Raw genomic sequence first — 26816 nt, forward strand, 5'->3', positions numbered from 1 at the left:
GTTACCGTGTATTTGTGTGTCCTGAGTATAAAAACAATATTCTCAAATATTTTACAACACAGTCATGTACTGTCTGTAGTAAGTGTAACACTGAACAAAAGACTTAAGTCATTATGATCAAAGAAGAAGAAGTGTTGTCCATTCATCATAGTGTTTTACATTGAGCACATCAGTGTTCAACTGGTTCTTCTAAATGTCTATTCATTTGATGGTTTGTGTGTGCCATTTGAAAACAAAATACCATTTTGAGAAGAAAAAACATTGTTTTGAATGTAAAGTTTCATTTTGCAGGAGAATTGAGGGGTTTTGCCCATTGTGTGTGTGATTTTTGATTTGTGTGTAGAGTTCTGAGAGTATGAGGCATGCTTTCAGAAAATGTGTGTAAACAATTGAGAAAAACTGTAATGTTATCAGCCTCCAATGTATGACATTGTATTTGATTCCTTATTGAATTATCTTGTAGAATAATGTTTTATGGTGTATTAGGATCTTCTATTTGTTTTTCTAAATAGAGTATAATTTAAAAATATGTATATTGTGTTATATCTCAGGTCTAATTGGGAACAATATACGCATAAAGGATAATTCACATATTATCTAGTTTTTGTCTAATTTGATACAGAGTTTGGACACATAACTGAAACTAAAACAAATGAATTTAGTTAATGAGTTAAAGCTTCGTTTATGTGTTTCAGTTCATGGAAAAAAAACACTGAAATCCAGATCAACAACTGTTAAGTAAATATAATAATAGCACAAACATCTTAATAAGTTATTTTTGAAGCTTTCATTTACATCTGGTAAACCAATACAGACTATTTTCACATATTTACCTTAACTTTGCAAAATCCAAAAACTGAATACAGTAGAAGCTGAAGAAGAGTTTGACTTGCCTACTACAAATATGCTTAAATATGATAAGTATTTGTATTCTAAGTCACTGCTCCTGTAGATATTAACTACAGGTTTATCAAATGAATGATGATGAACATCTTCATGAGTTTAAAATGAAATAAATAAATTGAAACCACCCTCTCTGATAAATAAAACCATTTATCAGAAAGGGTGGCTTTTATTTCTATACTTCAATAGATTCTTCACCTTCTTTCCATCAACACAGAGGAAAGAAGCTGAAAAACAAAGACACAAATCAGCTATTTGGAGCCACTTTATGTTTTTGTTTGTTTGTTTGTTTGTTTTTCCAGTTGTTTATTCTACGTTTTAAAAAGAGTCCCCATCTACTACTAGAATGCAACAATGCTGTTTTGCTCTGAAGCTCCGGAAATGTTACGTCGACTATGAAACTCAACCCGACTCTCCATCAGAACGGAGGCGTGTAGATAACGACTGAATTTTCATTTTTGGGTGAACTGTGCCTTTAAAAACTGATCTCTTCACAACCATTGTGACAGGAGGAGTGATTACCGCAACCAAACAAGTCAATGTACATATGAAGAAGCATTAAAATAAGTTAGGCTGTATCAGTGGCTGTAATCACCTTCTTGTCCAGTCATTTCACACACATTCAGTTTATGAAACACAGGGGAAATTAGTTTATGATCAATGAATCAATCTTTATCCTGCTGTATTAGCATTTCCTGCTAAAGGACCAGAATGGCTGCTCGTGTTTGTCAGTAATAGACGAACCCAAACATAACCACCCAAGACTGGCTCACCTGACAAAGGTTTAATTACTGTATCACTAAGGTAGTTTTCTCTTCCTTTGTCAGCATCTTAAACAAACCCCTCCGTAAACCTGCTCGGGGCGCCATCTGGACCAGCTGCCTGCCTCCATTCACCTTCTCCAACCTTCTCAATGGACAAACTGTCAGGCTGAGCTGCAGACGAGTCAACAAAGCCAGAGGAGGGTCGGCCCGGCCGGGGGAAGGGACTGTTTACTACACATCAGATAAGCCCTGTTTAGTGTGTTTGTTCTTCCATTACCGTCACCTGGATGGAGGATATCTAAAGTGAAGCACGTCACTCTGAACACTTTGGATGAGTTTAGAAATATAACATTCAAGTGAGTTTGTTAGGTGGTGTTTGCACATAATTCCTCCCCTCCTACCTGCATATTCAGGTTGTGGTTGAAAGAGAGAGTTCATGTGAATAAAGCTCACAGGACTCATAACATTATATTTGTCATGTTCTGCAGAGGATTCTTATGCTCCTCTCTCCCTCACTGGTTCAAGCAGTTTAAACCGATCTGAATTTGAAATATATGATGGTTTTAAAACATTTTATCTGCTCAGGGTGACGGCAGGAAAATGCTGCTCAACAAAAAAGCTTTTTTCACATGTTACTGACAAGTCTCTGGTATTATTGGAGAGACAGTCGGTCCAGTGATTATCCCACAAAACCACTGGAGAGAATGACACTTTGGAGCAGAGAATTATAAAGCAGTTAGAATACAAAATACAATGTGAACTCTTTAAAATCGCGTTTTATCCTCGAGATGTGGTGCAGGTGCCGCTCTCACCACCGAGCGGCAGTAATGTGTAACATGCACTGTTCAGCCTGCTGCAGCCGCTCAGCTGAGCAGGATGTGGTGTCCTCCTGTGGGTGGAGAGCAAGTCGAGAACAAGTCACCTGCTCTGTACCTGCAGGAGTCACAGTGAAAACACATGAAGAAGAATCCAGTTTTGTCCATATGAGCAAAAACAAAAGCTCCTCACAATGATTTTCTCCACACAATCATCTTTTTTTTTCAAAGCAAAATAATGTGTCTGCATGAATATTCTCATTAAGATAAAGATATACAGTATAATGAGCAGAAATCTGAATGGTTAATAAACTAGTATTGGTGATTTCAGCTCATTTACTTTTTTAAACTGGGTTTTGGGGAACAACAAGGTCGATGAGTGAGATGTAAGACGCTCCCAGCAAACTAAGGGACGGAATATTTTGATTTTTATGACATTAAGACAGGAACACTAGTGGGCTGGTGTGATTGATTGTAATTCATAGTGATCCCAGTTTGATCACTGATTGAATATGAAGACGTTTATCTTCAATCCTAAGAATAAAAAGGTCTAGTGTGTCGGATATAGGGAGTTCTATTCACAGAAATAGGTTTACGTATTAACAGTTGTGTTTTCATTCATCTTTTAAAAACCAGGTAACCCAATTAACTCGAAATCGATCAAGTACGGTCGGTAAAACTTTTCAGTTTGTACAATTTAAGTTTGACATCAACTTTACGTGGTAACTCTAAAGAAATCAGTTTCCTGACTTTCTTAAAGTTGACTTTTAAAATTTTCAGCATAAGAATTTTCTTTTGTTACCTTAGAATGAGCCTTTTATATCTACATGGGGAGTAGTTCCTCATCCTCCATGTTGCACTGTCATGTTCCTACGGTAGCCTAGAATGGACAAAGCAAACAATGAGCAGAGAGAAAACCTTTCTGGTTTTCTGTGTTTGTACACTGAAACATCTGATGAAGTGACCTCCTCAAAAAAAAATCCTCAATATTATCAAATAAAGTAGATTTAATAATTTTAGGTTGGTAAAACTTTGCAGCTTGTACAACTTAAATTTGATAGTCCACTTTGTAATTTTAAGGAAATCGGTTTCCTCACTTTGTTTTTTTTTTTTAAAGTAAAGCCAACTTTTTCAATTTATAGTGTCGGGGAGGTTGAGATGAGGCTCAATTGTTTACAGCAAGTAAGCACAACGTTAGAAGCCACTAAATTCTACACACTGGACCTTTAACACATTTTCTTTTGGATCAGGGATTTGTGGTCTAATGTGCGTCTGTTGTGGAGGTTCTCGACATGAAACGGCTTCAGTGCTGAATGAAAGTACGGACGACCGAGACTGCTGCTGTTTGTGTATAAATAAAAAAGTTTTTCAAATGTCAAATTGAAACTTTCCAAACACAAACACGTCTTATCATCTTACATGATACATTATAACTGTGCACTGCTTAATTAAGTGCAATGGAAATTACATTTTTTTGTCTTTGCTCAAGTCTATGTGAAGTGATTTAATATAATTCTATCATACGCAGGAATGGAGGTTATGAATTTTCCTTTAGCACTTTAAAACCCTCTGAGGATCCAGAAGAATTGGTGAATTACACACAACAAGACAACAAGAAAACTCTGCACTAATATGTTTGAGCTAATAATCAGTTTTCGTAAAAGGAAGAATACAGACGTGGAAATGATCATTCTGATTAACATGCGTGTTCTTCCCACACCTGCTGGCTTCCCACAAGGCATCTGGAGGCCAGGGACACCTGTCATCGTTGACCTCTGACCCCCAGCTGCAGCTCTGTGCTGGGGGGATACTTGAGATGCCCTCTGACAATGTCTGGTGCACACATGAAGATGCACACACACAGACAAACAGGCACACACACACACACAAGGATGAGACACACACCTAATTACATTACCTGCAATAATGCAATACAGTGACGGACAGGTGCTCCCACAGACTGAATCAGGGAACACACTGCCTGTGTGTGTGTGTGTGTGTGTGTGTGTGTGTGTGTGTGTGTGTGTGTGTGTGTGTGTGTGTGTGTGTGTGTGTGTGTGGCTAAGCCAGTTTCCTCTTTGTTTCTCCTTTAAACAGCATTAAATGCATCCCCATATGTCTGAGATGCCTGTCGTTGCCTGACATTACAGTCTGTGCGTGTGTGTGAGTGTGTGTGTGTTTGTGTGTGTGTGTGTGTGTGTCCCATTCATGTATTTGTGTGCAAATAAACGTCCTATGGAAAGCTGGAGGCTGGAGGCTGTTATCTGTTCGTGCGACTGTTTGCTGTTACAACAGAGCTCTGGCTTCTGTGCAACAACCACGGGGAGATTTACTCTGACATTAAGATAACGCCATCTCTCTCTCTCTGCCTCACACACACACACACACACACACGCAAGGGCTGAAGCTACGAGAGTAGACAGATGTGATGTGGACACAATCACTGGAGAGCACTCATGGGAATATTGGGAATGGGATTAGCGGTGAGAGCGCTAGTCAGGAGAGCTCTAAGACAAAGACAACGGGTTGATGAAAGATGATGAACGATAATGTAAGTCAAGCGGGAGGGTTGATCCTTTGGGTTGACTGTGATGCTGTAAGGCCTCGTACAGCTCGGTCTGACGAGGAGATGAGGAGAATCAAAACCCCTCACACACTTTCAAGATGTGTGAAGCGTGACAGATGTGCCTTCAAGCCTCGGAGAGAGCGACCACCTAATCAGTCCTCCAGAGCCGTCTGCAGCGGGCCATAAAATGCAAATATGTGCCACTCTGATACCGACCCACCGCTCATTCAGTCTCACAGAATAATACCAATCATAGGTGGGAGGGCCCTTTTGATTGATTCTGAAGCTATAGTGTCCTAAAGTGGGACTGGTAGGAGTGACTGGAGTTTAGATAAGAGATAAGCCCATCCAGGGGCGTCGTCCTGTCGAACTGTATGTCAATCCGCCTCCAAGTTTGTGATCTAATGTGGGTATAACATCGTTACCAACACTTCTAGTTTTTTTTGTTTGTGTGTGTGTGTGTGTGTGTGCATCTGTGTGAGCGAGATGACTGTTTGCAAAGGCTTTATCAGTCAGCAACACAAAGAGCTATTCAGTCCCCCGGAGAGACACAACAAAGGGACAATTTAGTGCAACAAAGACACCTCCATCCTGGAGGCCATGCTGGGTGCAAATCGGAACAAAAACCCTTCAATGAGCTGGCATTAAAAAAAAAAAATAAAAAAAAAACACAGACCGCCACGCAGAATTATAACCTCAGGTGGAACGAGCCTCACTGTCCACAGCTCTTTAGTGCGTAGTGAACAACGGTGAAGTTAAAGGTGCACTATGTAGTTCTAGAGAGGAGATTTATAACATTTACAATATTAATGAGGCTATAACACAAACTCAGACATATTAATCTTTTCCATCACTGAATAAACAAGCTAAACTCAGAGGAAAACAAGGTCTCAAGAACACTGTTTGAAGCTAGGAAAGTGGCAGGGTCCGCCACATATAAACAAAGTAAAATGGTATGAAGCTGTGTCGTCCTTTAGGGTCAGTTTGTTTATTTAGTCATGAAAACAAAAAACAAGTTAAGATCATTCTCTTCTGATTAATATTTTTACGTAGTGCACCTTCAAAGGAGACTCATTTGATAAAATGCAGCACGGAGCGATGTTAATTCAGTCAAGGAAATGATATTTAGGCATAATAAGTCAGTCAATGAAGATCGTTCTCTACAGATTACAATTTCTTACCCAAAAACTACATATTGCCCCTTTAAGGGACAACACAACTTCATACTGTTTTACTATATTTATATGTGGAAAATATGTTATTATTACCTCATTATTTATATTCTTATCATTTAAATTCTGAGTTTTAATTTCTTCCAATTCACATATGGTCCAATTAAAGGGGCAGTGCACTCAAAGTACAAAACAATAACATATTTGTCCCTCGAGTGACATCTAGTAATGCTTTGGTTGTGCTTGCCCAGGTTTGGAGGCATCAAATGACAACTGGTACTTAGAAGAGCATCTATATCAACCTGGATTAAATGTTTTCTTAGGTACTATTTCTTAGGTAGAAATTATTTCCAGTGAACGTTGTTGGGATCCACAGATGAATTTGTTCAATGTGGGATTTAAATTGAACTCAGTCCTCCACACTCCACCAGGTCTTCATCCCTCGGTGCAAATATTTACTTAATGTTCACAGCAATCTCTGCTGATCGTACAAAGAAATTAAGGCACAAATTATGAAAAAGATGTTGCCATTTAATTAGAAAATGTCATATTTCAACGCTGCGAGTGATGCAATCTAATTCCACTTCCTGTAGAAGGCTGTTTGTGCCATTACGCGTGGGTTGTGAATCAGCTAATTTTTTAAATTACATTTGCAATGATTTTCAGAATTTCAGCATGAAATAGCCACCGAAATAAAAGCTTTTTAACCTTTTAACTAGAAGAGTGCCACAGAGTTTTTGAATTTCTTGCCTGCCAAAGAGCACCTTCATCACATTCCGTTTGAGCTTCCTGAGCTCTCTAAACCTTCTCTTTCTGAACAAACTTAGATGCAGAAATCTCACAGACAGTTATCTCTGCATTGGTTAAAACCACTGTGAGTACATGACAAAATGTGTTTTTAGAACTGGCCCTTTAATCAAACGGAAACATGACTGTATGGACTGTGCACATCTGAGCTTATTACGTCTGAATCTTTTAGTTTCCACTCTCAAAAGGTCGATGCCACCTCTGCCCGATGACATCTATGAAATGCGAAACCACTGTCAAGCGGCAGAGGGAAGACACACTTCCTGTGTGCTGTGATGAGATTAAAAGAGATGGAACACACCCCGCAAATCCCAGAATACAGTCATCACAACTGATGGATGGGTCTGTCAAACAGTACGAGCTGATCAATCCTCTCCGCCCAGCCCTTCAAACATACACCGGGTGGGACGGAGCCCTGAGTCAGACGGAGCAATCAGCCACACAAAAGGAAATGCAGATTACCTGTTGCTATGACGACTGCAGCTGCAGTGTGTGTGACAGCCGCTCTGACAGAGACCTAAATAGAGCGAGCTTTACAAGCACAGTGAAATTTGATCTCGCTTAGTGGGCCAGGTGCTTCCTAATAACCAACAGTAGCAACTTAACCTGGTTAAAAAGGCGGCTGCGTGTGCCTCGGTGCTCATATTCAGTTTAATGTGATACAGCCACGTTATTAATTCTGATATTTGTGTTCTCATGGCTGTGTTTGTTCTCCACGTGCACCCTTTGCCCCAGTGTGCAGAGAACACAGCTACGTGTAAAGGTGAATGTGTGCAGAACTATGCTCAAGTTTGGATTGATGTGACACACTGAATGGTGCAGGGCAGCTGGGAATCAGAGAATGTTACCCCCTCCAACCCCTTCATACCCTTAACACCACCCCCGCCACCACCCCAACCACCCCGGCTGACCCCCTCCCCCCCAGCCCATCATCATCAGACACCAGCAGCTGGCAGCCTGCCCCATTTAACTCCCTCCAGCACTTACTGGGTCCTGGGTAATCACTGGTGCTCAGCACCATCCGCGGCCACCACACCTGCCCCCTCGCTGGTGGGACTGTCCCATCTGGGACCTTATGATGGGGGCATTTCTGGGGAGGGTTTCGGGGTGGGGGGGGGTGTCGTCTTACTTCCCAAAAAGGTGCTGTGAAAAGCGAGAAGAAAATCAAGACGTCAGTGATTGGAGTCAGATTGACAGTGACAAGCTTCCTGTTGTGTCCAAGTTCTCCTCGCTCAAACTTTTCTGCTCGTGCAGGAAATGTTTTGTTGCACTAATCAATGAAACAATGACGAGGATAATGTATACGTGCATAACATAACCAGCTTCCTAGCGTATAGTCTAAAAATGTTTCCTGAGCTTTAGGTGGGGTTGTGACATTGCCGTCGCCTGTGTAATCAGGTGCTTCGGATTCAAAATAGGTATTGTATAGGTGACAATGCAGAGCGGAAGGCTGCTGTGTAGTATGTGCTGTGATAAGCCCTCATCATTAGCAGCGACCAGATGGTAGGTTGATCATGCACATTGCTTTGCTTCTCTGGTATCTGTCTTCCTCATTAGAAGCCACATTCACACACACACACACACACACACACACACACACAAAGAGAGGCTGTAATGATTAATTCAGCTTCAATCTGGAGACACAGAAATGACCCGTGTCTGTTTGTGTTACACAACAAACACTGGACTCACACACTAAAAATCTATCGCTGCAGCTTTAACTGGGCTCATTTGCACAAACAGGAAAGTGAAACTGGAGTGTTGCTCATGTAACTCTCCACAATTCCCAGATGACTCATGTTGTGTTATTTAAAAGTGATAAAAGACATCTTCTATCCGTCTGCCTATAACCCTCTTCAGTTCTCCAATGAGCACAGTCAGATGGTGACGTACAGAGGACTGACACACACACACACACACACACGTTCGTTTTTTTTATTTGTTTGTTTTTTTTGCCACTCTCAGATATAATTTGCCAGCAGCCATACAGTGCTGCTGGTGGCAGATCATATGGCCGGCTGGCTTGTCAGCTTTGAGTTCAGAACAGGGATGAAGATTCATCTCCCCTGACACGCGCTGACATAAAAAAAAAAAAAATAAAAAAAAAAAAACTATATTTAGCTGTTGGCGTCTGTGCGTAAAGTGACGCCGGCGCAGACGCACGCACGAACGACGGGTCTGGACTGAATACTGATGGGCAGCCGGCGAAACAAACGGTGCCACGTTGTGTGGTCTGGTGATGCTGGAGTTTTAGAGGAAGCATTTTATATATTTATTTATGTATGTATTGCAACAAATGGGATGTTTGTCCTCAGAAAAATGTTTTCATGATCATCCTGAATAGGAAGTAACTGATATATATATAATTCTGTTTCTCTTTTTCTTTTCTTTTATTCTTTTCCAGTTTGGAGGGTCTGAATTGCCTTTTTTTTCCGAGTTTGAAAAGGTGGGAAAAAATCGAGGAAATGTCTTAAATGTATTCATGAAATACTTTACTATACATTAACTATCCTAAATGGACAATGTTAACACTATTCAAGATGTTTTCGCCCACATAATGTCCCGATTCCTCCGCATATGACACTGTAGCTCAACTATTGAGTCATTACATCGTCATTAATGAGAAGCAGACTCGTCTCTGCGGGGTTTTTAATGACATTCTCGCTGTGATTAGTCGGGCTGTAGGCCGCCTCCCGGGGCCGTGTGAGGGTGTAGGCCTACTGCACTTTATGAATAATGAAAGCATGACGTAAACAATGCGGTCCTGTATTGCAGCTCGGGCTCGAGGCTGGAGGCGGGCGCACCGGGGCGTGACGCGGCCGTGACGTAGCTTCAGTCGGGGATCTTTAATCCTCTGCCGCAGCAGCACAGCCGGTAACCAGAGGAGGGGGTAGCTCGGTCGGACGGGAATGGACCGCACAGGCTAGGTTAGCCTAACTCCTAGGCCGAAATATCTCGGTGGACGGACAGAAAGGTAATATCACCGAGTTAAAAAAGCAGAGATAACGACCAGGACGAGCCGTGAGCGCACAGGCCGGACCCCCTCCTCTCTGTCTACAGCCTATTCACAGACACCCTCCTGTTAAAGAGACCTCAGTCAGACACAGAGGGTAAATATATCTCTAAAAACGCATATATTCGGTCATTATTAAAGCAGATATTCGGTGTCTTTCACGCGGCTGACGGATACTACGCCTCGTCCGGCCGGTTTTTCCTGCGGCCAGTCGCGTCCCGGTTCTCGCCCTTCGGCGGCGTCGCCTCGTCCGTCCCCGCTGTTCCTGTCAGCTGCTGCGCATCAGCAAAACATGCAGGATGAGCCTGTGGGGGTGACAGCCACGCAATTACCCCCGTCAGCCGAGGAAAAGCACAGCAGCAGCAGCAGCAGCAGCAGCGCGGTCAGCAAATCCGGGAAGCAGCAGCCGAACCAAAGCGACGGCAGCCGGCAGAGCTCCTTCACGCCGGATTATAAGCATCTGAAGCAGAAGATAGCTTTCAGAGATCATTTCTGCCCGCCGCAGTCTATCTGTGACCTTCAGCACAGACGAAAAACACATCAGCACGGTGACTTCAGCCCCACACAGTCGCCCCCACCCCAGGGACGGTTCGGTCACCTGCCGCAGAGGCAGCCCGACCCCCGCGGCTCTCCAGTGGAGGAGGCTGAAGCTGATGCTGCGTCGCCATCGCCCACTTCCGTAAATCCACACAAGATCCAAATGGACTCCCCCATCGCCCACCATATAAATGGCAATGGCGGCAGCAGCACCGGCAACATGTTGTCCGGAGGTCTGAGCGCCGCTTTCCCGAACCTCCCCACCCAGGAGCTGCAGAGCGCCAGCGTAGGCTCGACCTCACCCTCCCTCCCCGGGTTCGGCACCCCGTGGTCCGTCCAGACCAGCTCCTCGCCCCCTCCCGCACCCAACTCCATCAACCCCATCCACGCCAACGCCATTAACCAGCTGCCCGGCACAGACTCTGACAACGGCTTCTACACAGGTATCCCCTCCTCCATCAACCCGGCCTTCTTCCAGAGTTTTTCGCCGGTGTCAGCTAATCCGTGCGCCGGGATTAATGTGCAGGGCTTCAGCGGTCCTTTCTCGCCCCAGATGAACGTCCCTCAGCAGGCGCAGAGCCGCAGGTCCCCGGTCAGCCCCCAGATGCACCCCCAGCAGGGCGCCTTCCTGCAGCAGAGGAACAACTACAACCAACACCAGGTGAGCTGCTGCTGTAGGGCACACACCACCTGAAGGTGACAGGGGGGGCTCCCCTGTCTCATTTATCCTCCTGCTAATTAGTGATCCCACATTTAAATGACCACTAACAGGCCTCAGCTCCATCCTGTTTGAATCCAGATGTGGTTTTTCTCTGTCGTTCATTGTGAGGGGGGGTGGGGAGGCATCTCTCTGGGATGTCCTCAGGTTAGGGAGCATCTTGTGATGAGATGAGGCCCCAAGAGTTCAGAGTCTGTTTCTTTTCCTCCATGATGCATTTGTCATGTCGTCTGCAGGGGGCTGAAGTCACTACTCTCCAGGCGAACGGGAGGGAGGGGCGATCAGGGGGAACAAGGGAGCATCTCTGAATCTAGCTGTTGTTCTCTCCGGGAAGCTGGCAGTGGGATGCAGTCACATGGGCGCCGGGCCATCCCTGTCTTGTGGTTCAGTCAGTGGGAATACAAAGGCTCACAAGGCTTTTGGTGCAATAAATGGATGTTTATTTGCGAGAAATGAAGACGACTAGTGTGGTGCTGGTGCGCTGGTAGACAGTCGACCGGTAACAGAGAGGCTTACATGGCAGGTTCAGCTCCTGCGGTGGTGTTGGGGCCTGTAGGCATCGGGTTTCTCATGTGATTTGCACATTAGGTGTGTGTGTGTGTGTGTGTGTGTGTGTGTGTTTGTGTGTGAGACTGGGTGGTGCTGATAGTGCTGCTGTGGTGCTGCTGTTTCACCGACCTTTAACCCCTCGCTTTAAATATGTAAATATATTTACATAAAACCCCCAAAGACAAGCAGCTCTGTCGGTCCCACCCTGTCATAAACACATCCACATGATCAGAGCTGCAACAATCGGTCGATTAGTCGATGGAAAGAAAACAAGATGGTGACTGTTTGGTAATCGATTGATTGTTGAAGTAAATGTGTCAGAGATTTGCTGGCTGCAGCTTCTTAGATGTGAAAGATTTTACGCTTTTCTTTGTCATTCGTGAGAGTAAATGTAGAGGGGTTTTTTTTTCAGTTTTGGGCTGTCGGTTTGACTAAAGCAGCATTTTAAAGACGTCACCTGCGAGAGTGTGACGAGCATTTTCAACAAATCTTTTGCTATTTAATCATCAAAAAGAATAGTTTATTGATTATGAAAGTAATCAGCAGATTACTCGATAAGGAAACGTTGCAGCGTCATTGAAAGGTGCACCATGTAGAATTTCAATATCGACAATATCAGTGAGGTAATAACACAAACTCAGATTTATTTATTTTTCCAAACTGAACAAACAAGCTGTTCTCGGAGGAAAATAAGGTTAGCAGAACATTGTTTGAAGCTAGAAAGGTGGCAGGGTCCGCCACATATAAACAAAGTAAAACAGAATTAAATTGTGTCGTCCTTTAAGGTCAGTTTGTGCATTCATTTAATTCGGTCATGAAAACAAAGAGAGTTTGTTTATTTAATTTGTGTAGAGATTTCAAAAAAAGAAAATTGATTGAAAACTACATAGTGCACCTTTAAAAGAGACTCAATACATAAAATGCAGCACGGAGCGAAAATTATTTTATCCTCTTTTAAAATGCTGTTTTTTTTTTTCCAGTGGCTCTTCTTACTGCTTTTAACATACTTAACCTCCATCTGTCTGTTTCAAAACCAAACTACGTTGGTTTCATTTTCTTTAACTGCACTTGGATTATCCTGATTTTTTTTTTTTTTTTATCTTAATAAGGTTGTTCTTCAAGCACACCCATTGTCTGACGTCCCAGCTGACACGAAGAGAAAAGGAATTTAGATTATCAGCGTGTGTGTGCGTGTGTGTGTGTGTGTGTGTGTGAAACAGAAGGTTGATTGTCCCCGTTGTAAGATTTTTCACGTGAAAGCACGCAGGATTAAGCCCACTGCGATTGGATGTATGATATGCTTAGGAGTTGACACAAGGTCCAGGTAGAGAGAGAGTGTGTGTGTGTGTGTGTGTGTGTAACTTACACTGGCCGGTGTCGCAGCGCTCGGGATACTTAGTATTAGACTTAAAGCTCTAAATCTTCTTATCTACCCACCCGTTACAGGAGCAGATCAAGCTGGGGCTGTGGCTGACGGGGACAGAAGAGAGGATAGGATGAAATGGACATAATGTATAGATAGTAAAATATGATGTACGCGGCCTTTTTAACCTCCCGTCTTTCCACAGCCCATGGTGAAGCCGTCTCCTTGGGGCGGTCACCAGGGGAACGGCTGGGGCTCCGGGGGGATGTCCTGGGGCCGGGACCACCGCAGAGGGAGTGGCATGGGTGTACCTGGCTCGGTCAGTCACGCCTCGCCCCTGAAGAAGCCCTTCTCGAGCAACGTCATCGCTCCTCCCAAGTTCCCACGCTCTGGAGGATCACTGGGGCCTAAGTCCTGGTTAGAGGAGAACATGTTTCGCACAGACAGCAACAGCAACACTCTGTTGCCCCTGCAGGTAAATGTTTTGGGTTGTTACTGCGTTAACTGGTGTTGGTGGTGTTGTAGAATAATTGTTCTTTGTTTTGTGTTTGCAAGTGGATGGGTTTGGGGTGGGTTTTTTTTTTTTGTCTTTTTTTTTTGTTGGTGAGAAGCAGTTGGCTTTACATACGGGAACTTAACCTACGTGAACCTAATCATTTGTTACAGAAAGAGAACAAAAGGGAATGATGAGGAGGCGTGTGAGAAAGAACTCAATCAAGATCCCTTGATGAAGTAGAAACTAAGAGAGACTTTAGAGAGACTGAAAGCTGAGGCTTCTGCAGACATACATAGCAATGTGTAGAAGTAAATTACCATAAAAGGAGCCGGCGTTGTTAGCATTTCAGTCAGATGGGGGGAGTTTGGATTGATTTACTCTGCAGGTTTTACTAAAGGTGCAACAAGGCGGGGGTTGGGCTGAATTAATTACAGGAAACTAACATCTTGTAGGTGAGATCTGCTGGAGTGTTTCAGGTAACAAGGCAGCTGAAGCTCTTTATCTAAAGATCGTCTTATTCCGTGTTATCTCCACCGAGTTGTGTGTGTTTTTGGAACATTGTTAGGGAGGTCTATCAGTGGCTATTACATGCTGGTGGAGACTATAGTCAGTGCCTCTTTCTTTCCACCGACACAGGCTCTAGATGTTCACCATTTGTTCATGTTTTTGTCACATCTCTCTGATTCTTTTGGCTTTGTGTTAAACCCCCCAAACAGCAACAGCATCTCCATTAGTCTTCTAAATTAGATTAATCAGTAATTGTGGTCAAAATAAGGCTGAAACACTGACACCGACTTGTAACCATGGCTGGCATCCACTGACGTGGTGGTTTATTTGGTATTTGTAAAAATAGACTCCACGTTAGACAATTGCTCCCAAGAACATTCAGCATCACCATGTTAGGTTCTGTCTTCTTCTGAAGAACGGCCTGCGACGAGGACATTACATGGTGGTGATAAATGTGTGTGCGTGGACTCTATTTTTACATTATTTCTTATGTGATTCTGCCCGGCACTTAGCATTTGTTGTGTTTTGGATGTTTGCCCTTTTTAGACTCTTTCTTTCTTTCATTTTTCTCTTATTTTATTGTTTTTGATATTGTTGCTGTGAAGTGCAAATGACATAACTCAATCACAAACAGGAACACAAAATGGAAAAACAGAAAAATGGAAAAGCAGAAAGCAAAGCAGCGTTAACTTCTAAAAAAAAAAAGGGAGGTAGCTCCTATCGCTGCTGATTTAATGGTTTTCTATTTGCGGTTGTGTTTTATGTGCCACCATAATTTAATGCAGCTAACACATCAGTAAATTGTTGTTTTGACATGCGCGTGGCATCCAAACAGAATTGAACAGAGCATAATTCATTTCACATTCACACATCATAAACACACACGAGACGGTCAGCTTGTATCAAACAGATACCAGTCTGCTTGCAGTGTTTTATAGTCATCTGAGCGGATAGATTTTCTTGATTTGTCTGAAGTTTATCATTTCTCTACCGACTTTTTTTGCAGTATATGTAGTCAGAATAAAGCGAGCAGGCTGGTGAGGCTGCACGTAAGAAGCTTCCTCTGTTGTCACTTAAGAATTACTGCGCTGTCTGCTGCTGTACTGAACAGTGTATTTCTCCAGCAGAAGCGACCGCAGAGTTCAGTTTGTCACGCAGAAGGACACAATTTAACTGACTACTCCGAAAAAATCCATTAAACTGTATTTTCTGTGAATAAATTACTGTGTGCGCCGCCACACAAAATGTCATTTTAATGACCTTGACCAGAACACATATTCATTACTGTGACTCATTCGGACTAAAATAATGATATCACATAAATAATGGTGTCGCTGAATACTACTGCTGTTGCTATGAGCTCCAATTATTAGTGATATCAGTGCCAAGAAGAACAACGCTTCCTATTCCAGGAAACGGGCCTGACTCCATGGATTGTTAATTTCCATAAACAGTCTCAGACCCCAGAATTTTTTAGATTCCAAGTCTTTTCCTTCCTTCCTTTCTGTTTAATGTTTGGCAGTCGGTGACACATCACTGCTGTGTCACGATTGAGACAGAGGTAGGAAGAGAGGCGGGAGTCGCTTTTTACTTTCACTCAGAGGATTGTATCTCTCGTCAACCCTGATATTTCTTTAGATTACACAGCAATTCTCTACCGTTAAAGCATATCATCACCCTGAAACACTGTATTCTTAAAGAGAATGAAAAAACCCTGAAACTGTGATTTCCCAAAGCGTTTCTTTAGGCAAACAAGTCTTCTGACACACATTTAGATCTGACTGGTGGCTCTTCAGGTCCTCTTTGTAAGGAAATTGTTTTTTGAGTCTCAGTCTTAACTTGTCAAACGCTGATAATTTGTTCAGGGACCCAATTTACAATCCCAGAGCACCGGTGTTTGACAAGTTGGGAATGAGTATCTAAAATCCACTTTCTTACAAAGCGGACCTTTAAAGGGGAACTTCACAAAAGTTGTATGTCCTCAGTCCTCCAGTGTAGTTATTTCCTTTCATGCTGTTGGACGTCGGCTGTAGTCTTGGCAGCGTGTCCGAGTGAGCCGCCGTCACACAGGTTCTTTGGTGTCGGTTCGGTGTGTCTGGTCCCTAACCCGATCTCTGTTCCCCGCTTCACATATCTGTTTGACGGAAGCAGCTCAAAGCTACATTAGCTGCCAAATTTCTACAGTCAAGTTGATTATATCGAGTTGCACTGTGGTTAATGTAGGCGGCAGGTTTTTGAATTGGAATAGAAATGCGCAGAAATAAAAAGGATTCTTTCTCTTCGACAAACTGGGTCCTTCTGACCAGGGGACAATCCAGCTCTTTTGGTTTAAAGGGTCAGTTTACTGAAATAACTACAAAATTGTGACGGTTCAGTTGACAACGCTGGCAGAAGCCTTTGTCTCAGATGGACTCAGGACAGCGTCCGGAGAATCATTTGCGACACTGACGAGACACACCGGAAAGAGATGATGTTTCAGAATCACAATGAATTAAATTTTATTCCCCTCAATTTTGTGGATGTGGTAGCAAAAATATCCGAGACAAATATTTCCAACCGGGGAATAATCAAATCAAAATCATCTGCGTGGCTACAGATACTATTTATGGTTAATGAAATAATAAATGAAATAAATCTTTGGACGAACTGTAGCAGAGGATGTAAAGTCAATTTTGATGTCTTTTCCAATGCTACGCAGTCTAATACGTAGATTGATAACGAAACAAATGGGACAGAAAGGCGAAGGCTTATTAAACAACCTGTGCTCCGTCACTGTCAAAGTATGAAGTTGACCTTTATGTTTCCATTGCGTTGGGTGTGGTGAGGCAGGTTAGGCGCTCCCTGGTATGCCCGTCACCATATTATTACCATACTAGTCTGTCATAGCTGCTCGTTAAGGAGAAGTATCTCACTGGCCTGCTGATGAGCTCATAACCTCCCTCTCAGCTCCTGCTTTTTGTTTCCATTCACTCTCCGTCTTGTCTGTGGGAAACAGTCCAGAGATCTTGGGGGAATCCGTCCTATCGGCTGCTCGCAAACACACCTTCAGACGGCCAAAGTAAATAAACGCGGAGAGAGAATGTTAATCCAAACGTGAGCTACTCGCTCTCCTCCGATCTCCTACATGTTAAGCCAAATGCCCACACTTTCAGAGGCTTTACCGTTGGTGAGCCAAATCACGAACGTGTGTGAGAAGTGTGTTGTTTGTTTTTGTCTGATGTCACACTTCTCACTCGTCTGTTTTTTCAGGACCGCACCAGGATGTACGACAGTCTGAACATGCACTCCCTGGAGAGCTCTCTGATTGACATCATGCGAGCTGAGCAGGATCCAATGAAAGGTGAGATTGCCTTTCCCTTTCTGTCTGCGTCGGCTTGGGGTTGGGGGGGGTCAGAAGGGAAGGCGATCGTGTTCGGTGTCGAGGAGTGTAAATGAAATGGGCCTGTCACGTCCCTGCACCACGACGTCCGACAGGCCCCGTTTCTCTTGGTGCCGAGTTGTTTTTCCCCACACCAGCTTATTTTCTCCCCCGCTGAGAGCTTAATACTACTCCTGCCACCAGCTGCACATTTACATGACCTTCCAGCTCTGATCCTGCTGCTACTTAACCTGGGAGAAGCGTACAGGAGGAGAAGGAGTGGGACGGAGCGGAGGAGAGAGAAATGATGGTTCTTCACTGTGAATGTCTGTAATAAGTTCCAGATGTTTTCTGACAGAGCAGGCGTGTGCGTAACACACATGACCTGGATTTTTTTTATTTATTTATTTTTTTTAAATGAGGAGAGAAATTAAGAATAGAGATTGTGAATAGTCCTGGGCTTCTTTTGAATTATTCCTCATGGTTTGGCAGTAGTGTGACACTGACCTGACCTCCTGGGCTCAGCTGCTTGTCATCAGAGGAGCAGTGTCAAATGACTGCTCTGTTCTTACCCTCCTCTCCTAAAGATGGCTGCCATCAGCTCATTTACAGCCCCACACACCAGCTACACTTTTACTTTAAAACACGACCCAGTAATCACAACACTTAGCGCATGTGTAGAGGCATCAACACATTCTCCCAGGAAAGCTTTCTTTATTATTTGTAATCTCCGTTAAGATCCCGTTAAAATCAGAACTCAACCTGTGCCTCCCTCTCTCGGGTGAGTCTCTTGTTTTTGTCTGCCTGAGCAGATGGAGAGGACATGGGCCAGTGTGCACAGCAGAGAGAGGGGGATCTAGACTAATTTTAGACGTGATCGCACTGTGCATGACAGCCAAGAGAGGAGATGAGAGGGAAGGAGGGCTTGCGAGGGGTGGGCTCTGCCATTTATAGCACCGACACGGCTAACACAACAGTATCCTGACCAGCAGCTCCAAAATACCTCAGAAACCAAAAACATTTCAGTGCTACGGGTTCATAATTTCCCTTTTTATTTTTTTTTTACTTTTGTCAAATTTTTGTCGTAAAAATAATTCATTTTTGGGATAACACTTTTTTTTAACTGTATTCAAATGCGCAATATGTAGGAGTTTTAGTATTAAACCAATTTATGTTTATACGCAAATAGTCAGAATGAACCTCTCAGTAGCAACACACAGGTTCGACCTATTTTCCCGGTATTGTCACATTTTTTTACGAAAACCAATGTCATTATCTGGATTAATCTGGAAGGTGCTATAAAAATCGACACATATGTGCTTTTATATTTGTGTATATAAACAAAAAACTAGCAAATGTGATGTGTTAACAATTACTAAAATGTACAATATGTAAGATTTGGCCAATTTGTTGAATTTGTACTCCAAACAAATAGGAGGCAGCATTTCACCAGAGTAACCACTGGCTCATGGCTACGTAACTTCAAGAGATGTCTGTGCGACACAACTCATGAATGTCATCAGTGATTCAGTGTTTCTTCACATACTTTTTTTAACGCTATAGACACAAGTTCTTACATTTTACACCTTTAACTCTGAGCAAAACGTTTTCCTATTTTAGAAATTGCAATAAAGTCATGAACAACAGTAGTCAGATGAAAATAATATATCCAAGATATCGAATTCATAACTTTTGAATCTATTGATTTAAACTGATCGATAAAATGAAAAAAAGAAAAGAAAAGATTCCCCTACAGTATAAATTTACATTTACAGATTGCTTGTTTTGCCATCCAAGAATCCCAAACCTCAAAGATAATGTTCAGGCAACTAAAATTGGAATTGAATGAGAGATTTCTTCAGTTATAATCTGAAATGATGCATTTTTTCTTGTTTTTAAAACCTCCTGTCTTACTGTTTTACTGTTGATGAAAACAAAATGTTAAATTCTGCCAAATCTTGCTGGTAATATCAACTAAAGGTGTCTCTGAAGATACGGAGAGCTTTGTTCTTTCTGCTGATCGCGGCGCTCTCAGCAGACATGAGAAGACGTGAGAGGGCCGTCGTAACACACTCACCGTCAGGCATCGTACTTCTGTGTGTTTGTTTATGTGTCTGTGCGTCTGTGTGTGTTCTCGCCGCCTTGTGCACACACCGGGCTCGCCCCTGTCCTCTCCATCTGCTCCGTGTCTCATCCCTATTTGTGTGTGTGTGTGTGTGTGTGTGTGTGTGTGTGTGTGTGTGTTTCTCATGTCAGGCCGTGTGGGATGCCCTAACCCCGGGGCTGACGGCCTACTCATGCTCAATGGTAATTATCTCTCAGCATCATCTCCCTCTGTTGTGTATTTTAAGTGTTTCCATCCAGCTGCTTTTATAACTAATGTAAAATATGACACACGGCGCTCAGATTAACAGTGGAGGCACGACGAGAGCTGGAGACTCAGCTCAGTTACCGTTTAGCCTCATTAGACACACTCACCAGTCTCACTGTGGTGACTAACATGTGGAAGGGACTCTTGTTTGGATCAAGTGCCATTCGTCGTGTCTGTAAACATCATTGTTTCTAATGTTTTGTGACGTTACCATCCGTGTAGCATCGTCAGACTCAAGGTCTACGATGCTAATGGTTTTGTGACAGCGCTCATATGATTAAGAGCGTTTCCGTCGTTATACAAAGTCACCTGAGGACCTTGAATGCACCACAAACACCCTTCATTGAAATGTAAATTTTCAGCACCACTTAGAATAATTGAAGCCCTGCAGACTCACATGTGGCCACAAATAAAATCTTGTTTTATAACTGTCTCAACAGGACACGAATCTGGGTCAGACAGCATTGGCAAATAATTGTGAGCGTGCCTTTGCCTCCTGAGACCCAGCATTTATTTATCAGTCGGTTATTTCTGTCCTGTGTTGGCGGCTCGCGTGCCCAAAGTTCAGACATGTTGCTGAGATGAGCCTCGATGTCCCTGACAGAGGACATCCAGGGATTTTCAGTGATGTAACATGCGTGGAATTGGACATTTGATTTTCCAAATGGCCTCCATCAGATGTGTTACGGAAAGAAGGAAAGTCGGGTTGTCTAACAGAGGAGATAAATGAGCTTTCAGGGCAGAGAAGGGATTTTGATTTCACACAGGAAATGCTTTTATACTCACATCTGTAAAGACATCAGGCGTTTCTGTATATTTATTTGATGTGGGATTGTCTAGGCACTGTAGCAAAAGACACATAAATGTGCAACTTCATATCTTAATTTTATGTCTTGATGTCCTCAACAAAGGATATAAGGTATTTTTGCTATCATGTCAAGATGAAAAAAACATTTCTGGGTTTCAGGAGGTTGTTTAAATATGAACAATTGACACTGACTATGGATGTTTAGATAAGGAGGTCATGACAAAACTGCAGATCAAAGTCCGTAGAGGTTACATGTACTATTTTAAAAAAAACAAAATGTTTATGTAGCTGAAACCTGCACTCTGTACTTTTCCTCATGCAGCCAGAGGCTATGGGAGACGTCGAGGTAAACTCAGCTTTCTACAACGTGTCTTGTTCCTTGTGGCGTGTTCTCGTGTGGCATGCTTTGTTGCTTGAATGGATACCAAACTGAGGTCTCAAGTCTGGAGTCCCACTTCAAATTGTCGTGATGTTTTTAGATACAGACGTTGTCTTACCAAATTATTACTGAATATTGAAAAAAACGACAAAGACACAAAAAAAAAAAATTACAATTCAGACGATTGTTTTGTTTTGGTATCCAGAGGGTGCTCAAGTTTGGTCACATTTATCTGAAGTGCTGTGGCAGTTGTACCTTTGCTCTATGGAGCCCCAAAGTCAATATGAATGTTCAATATTAACAACTCTCCAAAAGTCTGTTTTGATTTCAAAATAAAGCGCAATGCTAACGTTATCCTGAATCAACCAACTCAAGGTTGGCACAGTGTCTAAATGTCTTTAGCTTTTAAGCCTTAGCTTAACATGGCTGCATATGTTAACTACAGCACCTAACTTCAACCTTTCAGCTTATGGAAGTGAGAAGCGAAGTGTTAGCTGTACGAGCTAGCTGCTGTTGGCTCCTGTTCACATCTCGGGAACCTTAATGTAGTGACACACTCATATATTTGGACCCTATTATTTTCCCATTGGCTATCAAACTTTGGGTCTCAATAACCTGATGTCACTTCATCTCAACCTTAAAGCTGACTGAGTTATAAATCCACTTCACAACCTCAGCTAGGTAGCGTTGATAAGCTAAATAAATAAAAAGGAAGTGTTAGTTGGTGTCTGTGCAGTAGCTAGATGGTTCCTTAAGATCACTTTTTCAAAGCTCTTTTTTTTTATTACAGAAAATAAACCAAATGTAGCACAACATGTGAAATAAAATGAATTTGGGTGAGTGATTGACAGCGCTGTCGCTCCAGCTAACTGGACCTAACTGGCTAAATCTGGTCAGAGCTGTTGAATTTTCTCAAGACGTGACAGCAGAACTGTCATCCAAGTGACCGTATAAAAGAAAAGTGTCATGAAATAATCGGAAGAAATGCTATCATGATCTAGAAAGAAAAAAAAAACCTTTGAAGAACATTTTGAATATACAAACCAAAAATTAGATAAAATTCTAAGTGAGAAATGAAATATACAATCGAGTAATGTTTTAAGAATTTCTTTAAACATTCCTCAAATTTTTGTTAATCACTTCTTTACTGTGAACGCTCTGGGGCTCCATACCGCTCAGTGATGTTATTAACAGCTTTGTTCCTCACAGCCTGCTTTTCCACACCTGCTTTATTTACCGCACTGCTCCGAGCTGAGCGAGTGATTCCTCACTTTGAGCTGGTGCTTTGTCTCACAACCACCCGCCCGGCGTAAAACTGCAGTAAAAGCGGAAATTTATTGACAGCCTCATCTTTGCATTTGTCCTTGCCATGGCAGAGATATGGGATTCCATAAAGGAGAGGCTGATGCTTTAAAGAAAAACAAGTTTGTGATTTGTGTTTCGGCTTGTGTGTGTTTTGTGATAACGCCCGATACACGCCGTCGCCTCAACTGCCCTTTTTCTCTCCACCAGGCCGCTCCTCCCTCTTCCCTATTGATGACAATCTCCTCGATGATGGCCACGGCAACCAGGGTGTCCCAGGAGTTCTTGGCCCTAACTGTTACCCCCACCAGAACGGGGAGCGCATCGAGCGTTTCTCCCGTAAGGTGTTCGTGGGAGGTTTGCCCCCTGACATAGACGAAGGTGAGGACAACAACACTTCCTTCGGGATGTCTTTATACTGCTGGTTCTTGTGTTCTCTAATCATTCTCCGTCTATTGTTGTTCCCTCAGATGAAATAACCTCAAGTTTCCGCCGCTTTGGTCACCTGGTGGTGGACTGGCCCCACAAAGCAGAGAGCAAATCCTACTTTCCACCTAAAGGTATCGACAAAGGCAGAAAACCTCCATATTAACACACATTTTTGGCTACTAAACGTGGATGCTGTGAAGCTCTGATGCCTATAAATAAGGCGCCGGTGAACACTGATAACACTGATCGTACAGTCTGACGCTGTGGATGTATGTTTCCTAGGATACGCGTTCCTGCTGTTCCAGGAGGAGAGCTCGGTGCAGGCTCTGATTGAAGCCTGCATGGAGGAGGATGGGAAGCTCTACCTGTGTGTCTCCAGCCCCACCATCAAGGACAAACCGGTGAGTCCAGCAGCGGCAGCAGCGGCAGCAGCAAACACTGAGCAGACACAGTGCTGTTTTTGTTCATTTTCCCAGGACAAAGAAGAATTTAATGTAACATTTTACTTTTACTCCAGGTGCAAATTCGCCCTTGGAACCTGAGCGACAGTGACTTTGTGATGGACGGTTCTCAGCCCCTCGATCCCCGCAAGACCATCTTTGTGGGAGGGGTCCCCCGTCCCCTCAGAGCGAGTGAGTACACATCCTTTTGTTTCTCCTCGAGTAATTCAGATTAAGTAGATTCAGACTTCAGGATGATCATCTTCTCCCCCGATCCTTCTCACCCCCTCTGGTGTGATTTCTTCACATCCTCCCACACCTTTTTCTTCTTGCTTTCACTCGTCTAATTGTTTTCTTTTAATTCCTACCTTTCTTTTCGCTCATGACTAGTTGAGCTGGCCATGATCATGGATCGTCTCTACGGCGGAGTGTGCTACGCAGGGATCGACACCGACCCGGAGCTCAAGTACCCGAAGGGTGCGGGGCGAGTGGCCTTCTCCAATCAGCAGAGTTACATCGCCGCCATCAGCGCGAGATTCGTTCAGCTGCAGCACGGAGACATTGACAAGCGGGTAGAGCCTCCCCTCCATTAACAAATTTTTCATAAAGTGTGTATGGATCATTCATCATTAGGATGTGTAATTCACGCAGTGTGTGAATGCAAGTGTGTGTGTCTGTGTGTGTATGTGTGTGGCAGCAGCAGCAGCTTGTTGCCATGGTGAGCAAAAGATGATTAGGGCTGATTGAATTAGCTTCCTCCCCCGTCTCTACTGCTACAAGCTGTGGCCTTTCATCAACACGCACATTACGTCTTGTACCGTGTGAATTTATGCACATCTTCTCTGAAATGTGTGCACGCAGGTGGAGGTGAAGCCCTACGTTCTGGACGATCAGCTGTGCGATGAGTGTCAGGGTGCTCGCTGTGGAGGGAAATTCGCTCCCTTTTTCTGCGCTAACGTCACCTGTCTGCAGTACTACTGCGAGTTCTGCTGGGCCAACATCCACTCCCGCGCCGGACGAGAGTTTCACAAGCCCCTGGTGAAGGAGGGAGCCGACCGTCCACGCCAGATCCACTTCCGCTGGAACTAGAGACGCGACCACAGCCATGGTGGGAAACGAAAACACTGGCCCACAGGAAGAAGAGCATCGCTCTGCCTCTCCTGCTCTCCTAAGCTATCAGTATAACCGAGTACGTAACACTATACAGTATATACTATATATATCTATATATCTTTTGTAGCAGCCAAACACCACAAGCCTCAGTTTTTCACCAAAACCCCCCTCACATCTCAGGCTCTGACAACTCTACAACTCTTTTGTGGTACTTTCATCTTTTCTAAGAGGAGATTTAAAAAGAGATGATTTTTGTAGGTTTTTTTATTATTAATTATAATTATTATTATTATTATTTTTGTATGTGAGATTTAAAGTAGATACGGGAATGTTTTTGCATGGGGGCAGCTTGTCTGTCTGTTTGTCTGCTGCTAGCCACCCAACAGTGCGTGTAGTGCACACTTGTTTCTGGGAAAACCTTGATTCTCTAATGTCGACGCCTGCCCCGGGTCATTAACCAAAGGTAGCAAAAAAAAAAAAAAAGATAGGAACCATACAAATTGACACATTTTCTTCTGCCGCTAAAACAAAACGGTTGTTTTTTAAATGTTACCATGGGCTCTTTCTTCTTCTTAAAGGGTTTATTAAAGTCAAACAGAGACGATAGGGTTATTTCTGCGCTCATACTGACCCATAGAGGGATACCTCAAAATACTAAATCTGGTTTCTTGCTAACTGTATTCAACATTTATACTTAACAAGCTATTTTAGAAGCTTTGCTGCTATATATACATATATATGAATAAATGTGTAGGTATTATATTTAATGCCATTTATAAACCAGAATCATGTAAAATGAAATGCAGTATGCACTCGACCACTAATGGCCCCCATTGCCGTGGAAAGTGCATGTGATGACAATAGGCTTAGTTACACAAATAACGTATTTATAGTTAGATGTGAGAGGAAAAAAACAAACCACTGAAATCATAACTAAAGACATACAAGTCTCGTAGCATGACCATCTATTACAGATGCCTAAGAGGGAAAAAAAATCAGACAAAGCTAAATAAGACAAAAAAAAAAAAACATATTTAAACTTGCATGCGTTGATGTTTATCTGTTGTTTGATCCGTTTACATGATACAAAAAGTGATATTGGTTCTCCTGTAGACTTAGTGGACGCCATCATTTTGTGACACGTGATGGCTCGTACGGCAAAGAAAAAAAAAAACCTGTCGAGAAGCAGAGTGGTGTTCAGTGGTTTGTGTTCGTGTCGTCCCCGTGCTGTGTGACTGTTTTTCTAGTGTACACTGAGGCTCTAGTTTAGTTACCAACAGATTAACGTAGAGGAGAATTTAAACATCAGAATCACTCCTGCCTTCGCCCCTTCCTGTTCCACATCTTTGTAAGGCTCCAAAGGTTCATCTGATACAGCAGACCGAACGCAAACAGACTCGATCGGCTTGGATCGAAAAGGAAGAGTTCACCCAAACAATGAAAATTCACTTATTATCCACTTCACCCCCTGTGCTGATGGAGAGTCAGGTGAAGGTTCATAGCCTTACAGCAAAACAATGTTGCAGCATCCCGAAATTAATCTGAAAAGACGTTATTCATACACACACACACACACACACTCCCACTTATTTTGAAGCCAAAGTCTTCACTGTAGTCGCGAAGCTAAAACCGTCAGCATGAAGTCAGAGTGAAGAGGATGCTGCAACGACCGCAATGAAGAGTGCACGTGACATCTCACGTGCTTCTTTCTCTCTGTTGAATCATCCAGGAAAAGAAACACACTCGAACCATCTTTTTATATTCCTGCGCCGTGGAAAACAACTAGGAAATGACTGAATTTTCTTTTTTTTGGGGGGGAGGGGAGGAAACCTTATCCTTTAGCTGCGAGAAGAAGCATCCTTTGAACATTTTGTAATGACTTTCGCTCTGTGAATCGACGAATGGTCGCGCTGAAGATGAAAAAAAACAACTCTCCTCTCTTTGTTTTTGTTCGTCTGTTTTTCCGCCGTGACCCTTGAATTACTCTTTAGGGGAAAAAAAAAAAAAAGAAGAAAGAAACAACACCACACAATTTAGGGACAATCTTTCTGTGAGGACGGTGGCCCAGCCGTCTGCCTGGTACTGTAAAAGTGTGTCGTGTTGTCGTGGTTTTTGTGCTCCACGCCTCCTCCTCCCTCCCCCCCCACGTGTGTGCTCCTCGGTATCGGTGTTCAGGCGTCAAGTGTGTGCTGTCACTAAACCTTAACGAGACTAAGTTCATTTACTTTTCATGGTTGAGTCGTCTAACTGAATTATTTTGTGTCAACTACTTACCCATCACTGGCCCTTCAATATGTTTTTTATAATATATATTATGCACTACTTTTCTATATCCCCCCCCCTCCCCCAACACACATTTGATTTCTCCCTCCCCCAGTTTTAAGTGATTTCAGTGCAGTTTCTCCT

General features: G+C 43.1%; 1 protein-coding gene across 4 annotated transcripts; it reads left to right on the top strand.

Annotated features, from left to right (window-relative positions):
- Positions 1-9885: 9885 nt before the first annotated feature.
- On the top strand, positions 9886-26337 carry cpeb2 (cytoplasmic polyadenylation element binding protein 2). Of its 4 annotated transcripts, XM_037115679.1 has the most exons (11): positions 9886-11238; positions 13413-13682; positions 17460-17550; positions 19825-19875; positions 21070-21093; positions 22639-22809; positions 22899-22988; positions 23140-23258; positions 23375-23489; positions 23688-23869; positions 24159-26337. In XM_037115679.1, exons 1-11 carry the CDS (start codon positions 10333-10335, stop codon positions 24384-24386), a joined length of 2247 nt encoding a protein of 748 aa, XP_036971574.1. In that variant the 5' UTR covers positions 9886-10332; the 3' UTR covers positions 24387-26337. The 4 variants fall into 4 exon arrangements, with proteins under 4 accessions (XP_036971574.1, XP_036971575.1, XP_036971576.1 ...); XM_037115680.1 differs by lacking the exon at positions 21070-21093; XM_037115681.1 differs by lacking the exon at positions 19825-19875.
- The last annotated feature ends 479 nt before the right edge of the window (positions 26338-26816 follow it).

The sequence above is a fragment of the Acanthopagrus latus genome, chromosome 11, assembly GCF_904848185.1.
Source record: "Acanthopagrus latus isolate v.2019 chromosome 11, fAcaLat1.1, whole genome shotgun sequence".
NCBI classification, from domain to species: Eukaryota; Metazoa; Chordata; class Actinopteri; order Spariformes; family Sparidae; genus Acanthopagrus; species Acanthopagrus latus.

Bases quoted from the DNA above. Each gene is read 5' to 3' on its own strand.
- cpeb2 (XM_037115679.1), top strand. From the start codon at position 10,333: ATGCAGGATGAGCCTGTGGGGGTGACAGCCACGCAATTACCCCCGTCA. The intron at 22,989-23,139 runs GTATCGACAAAG...TATGTTTCCTAG, and splicing joins ATCCTACTTTCCACCTAAAG to GATACGCGTTCCTGCTGTTC. The intron at 23,490-23,687 runs GTGAGTACACAT...GCTCATGACTAG, and splicing joins CCCCCGTCCCCTCAGAGCGA to TTGAGCTGGCCATGATCATG.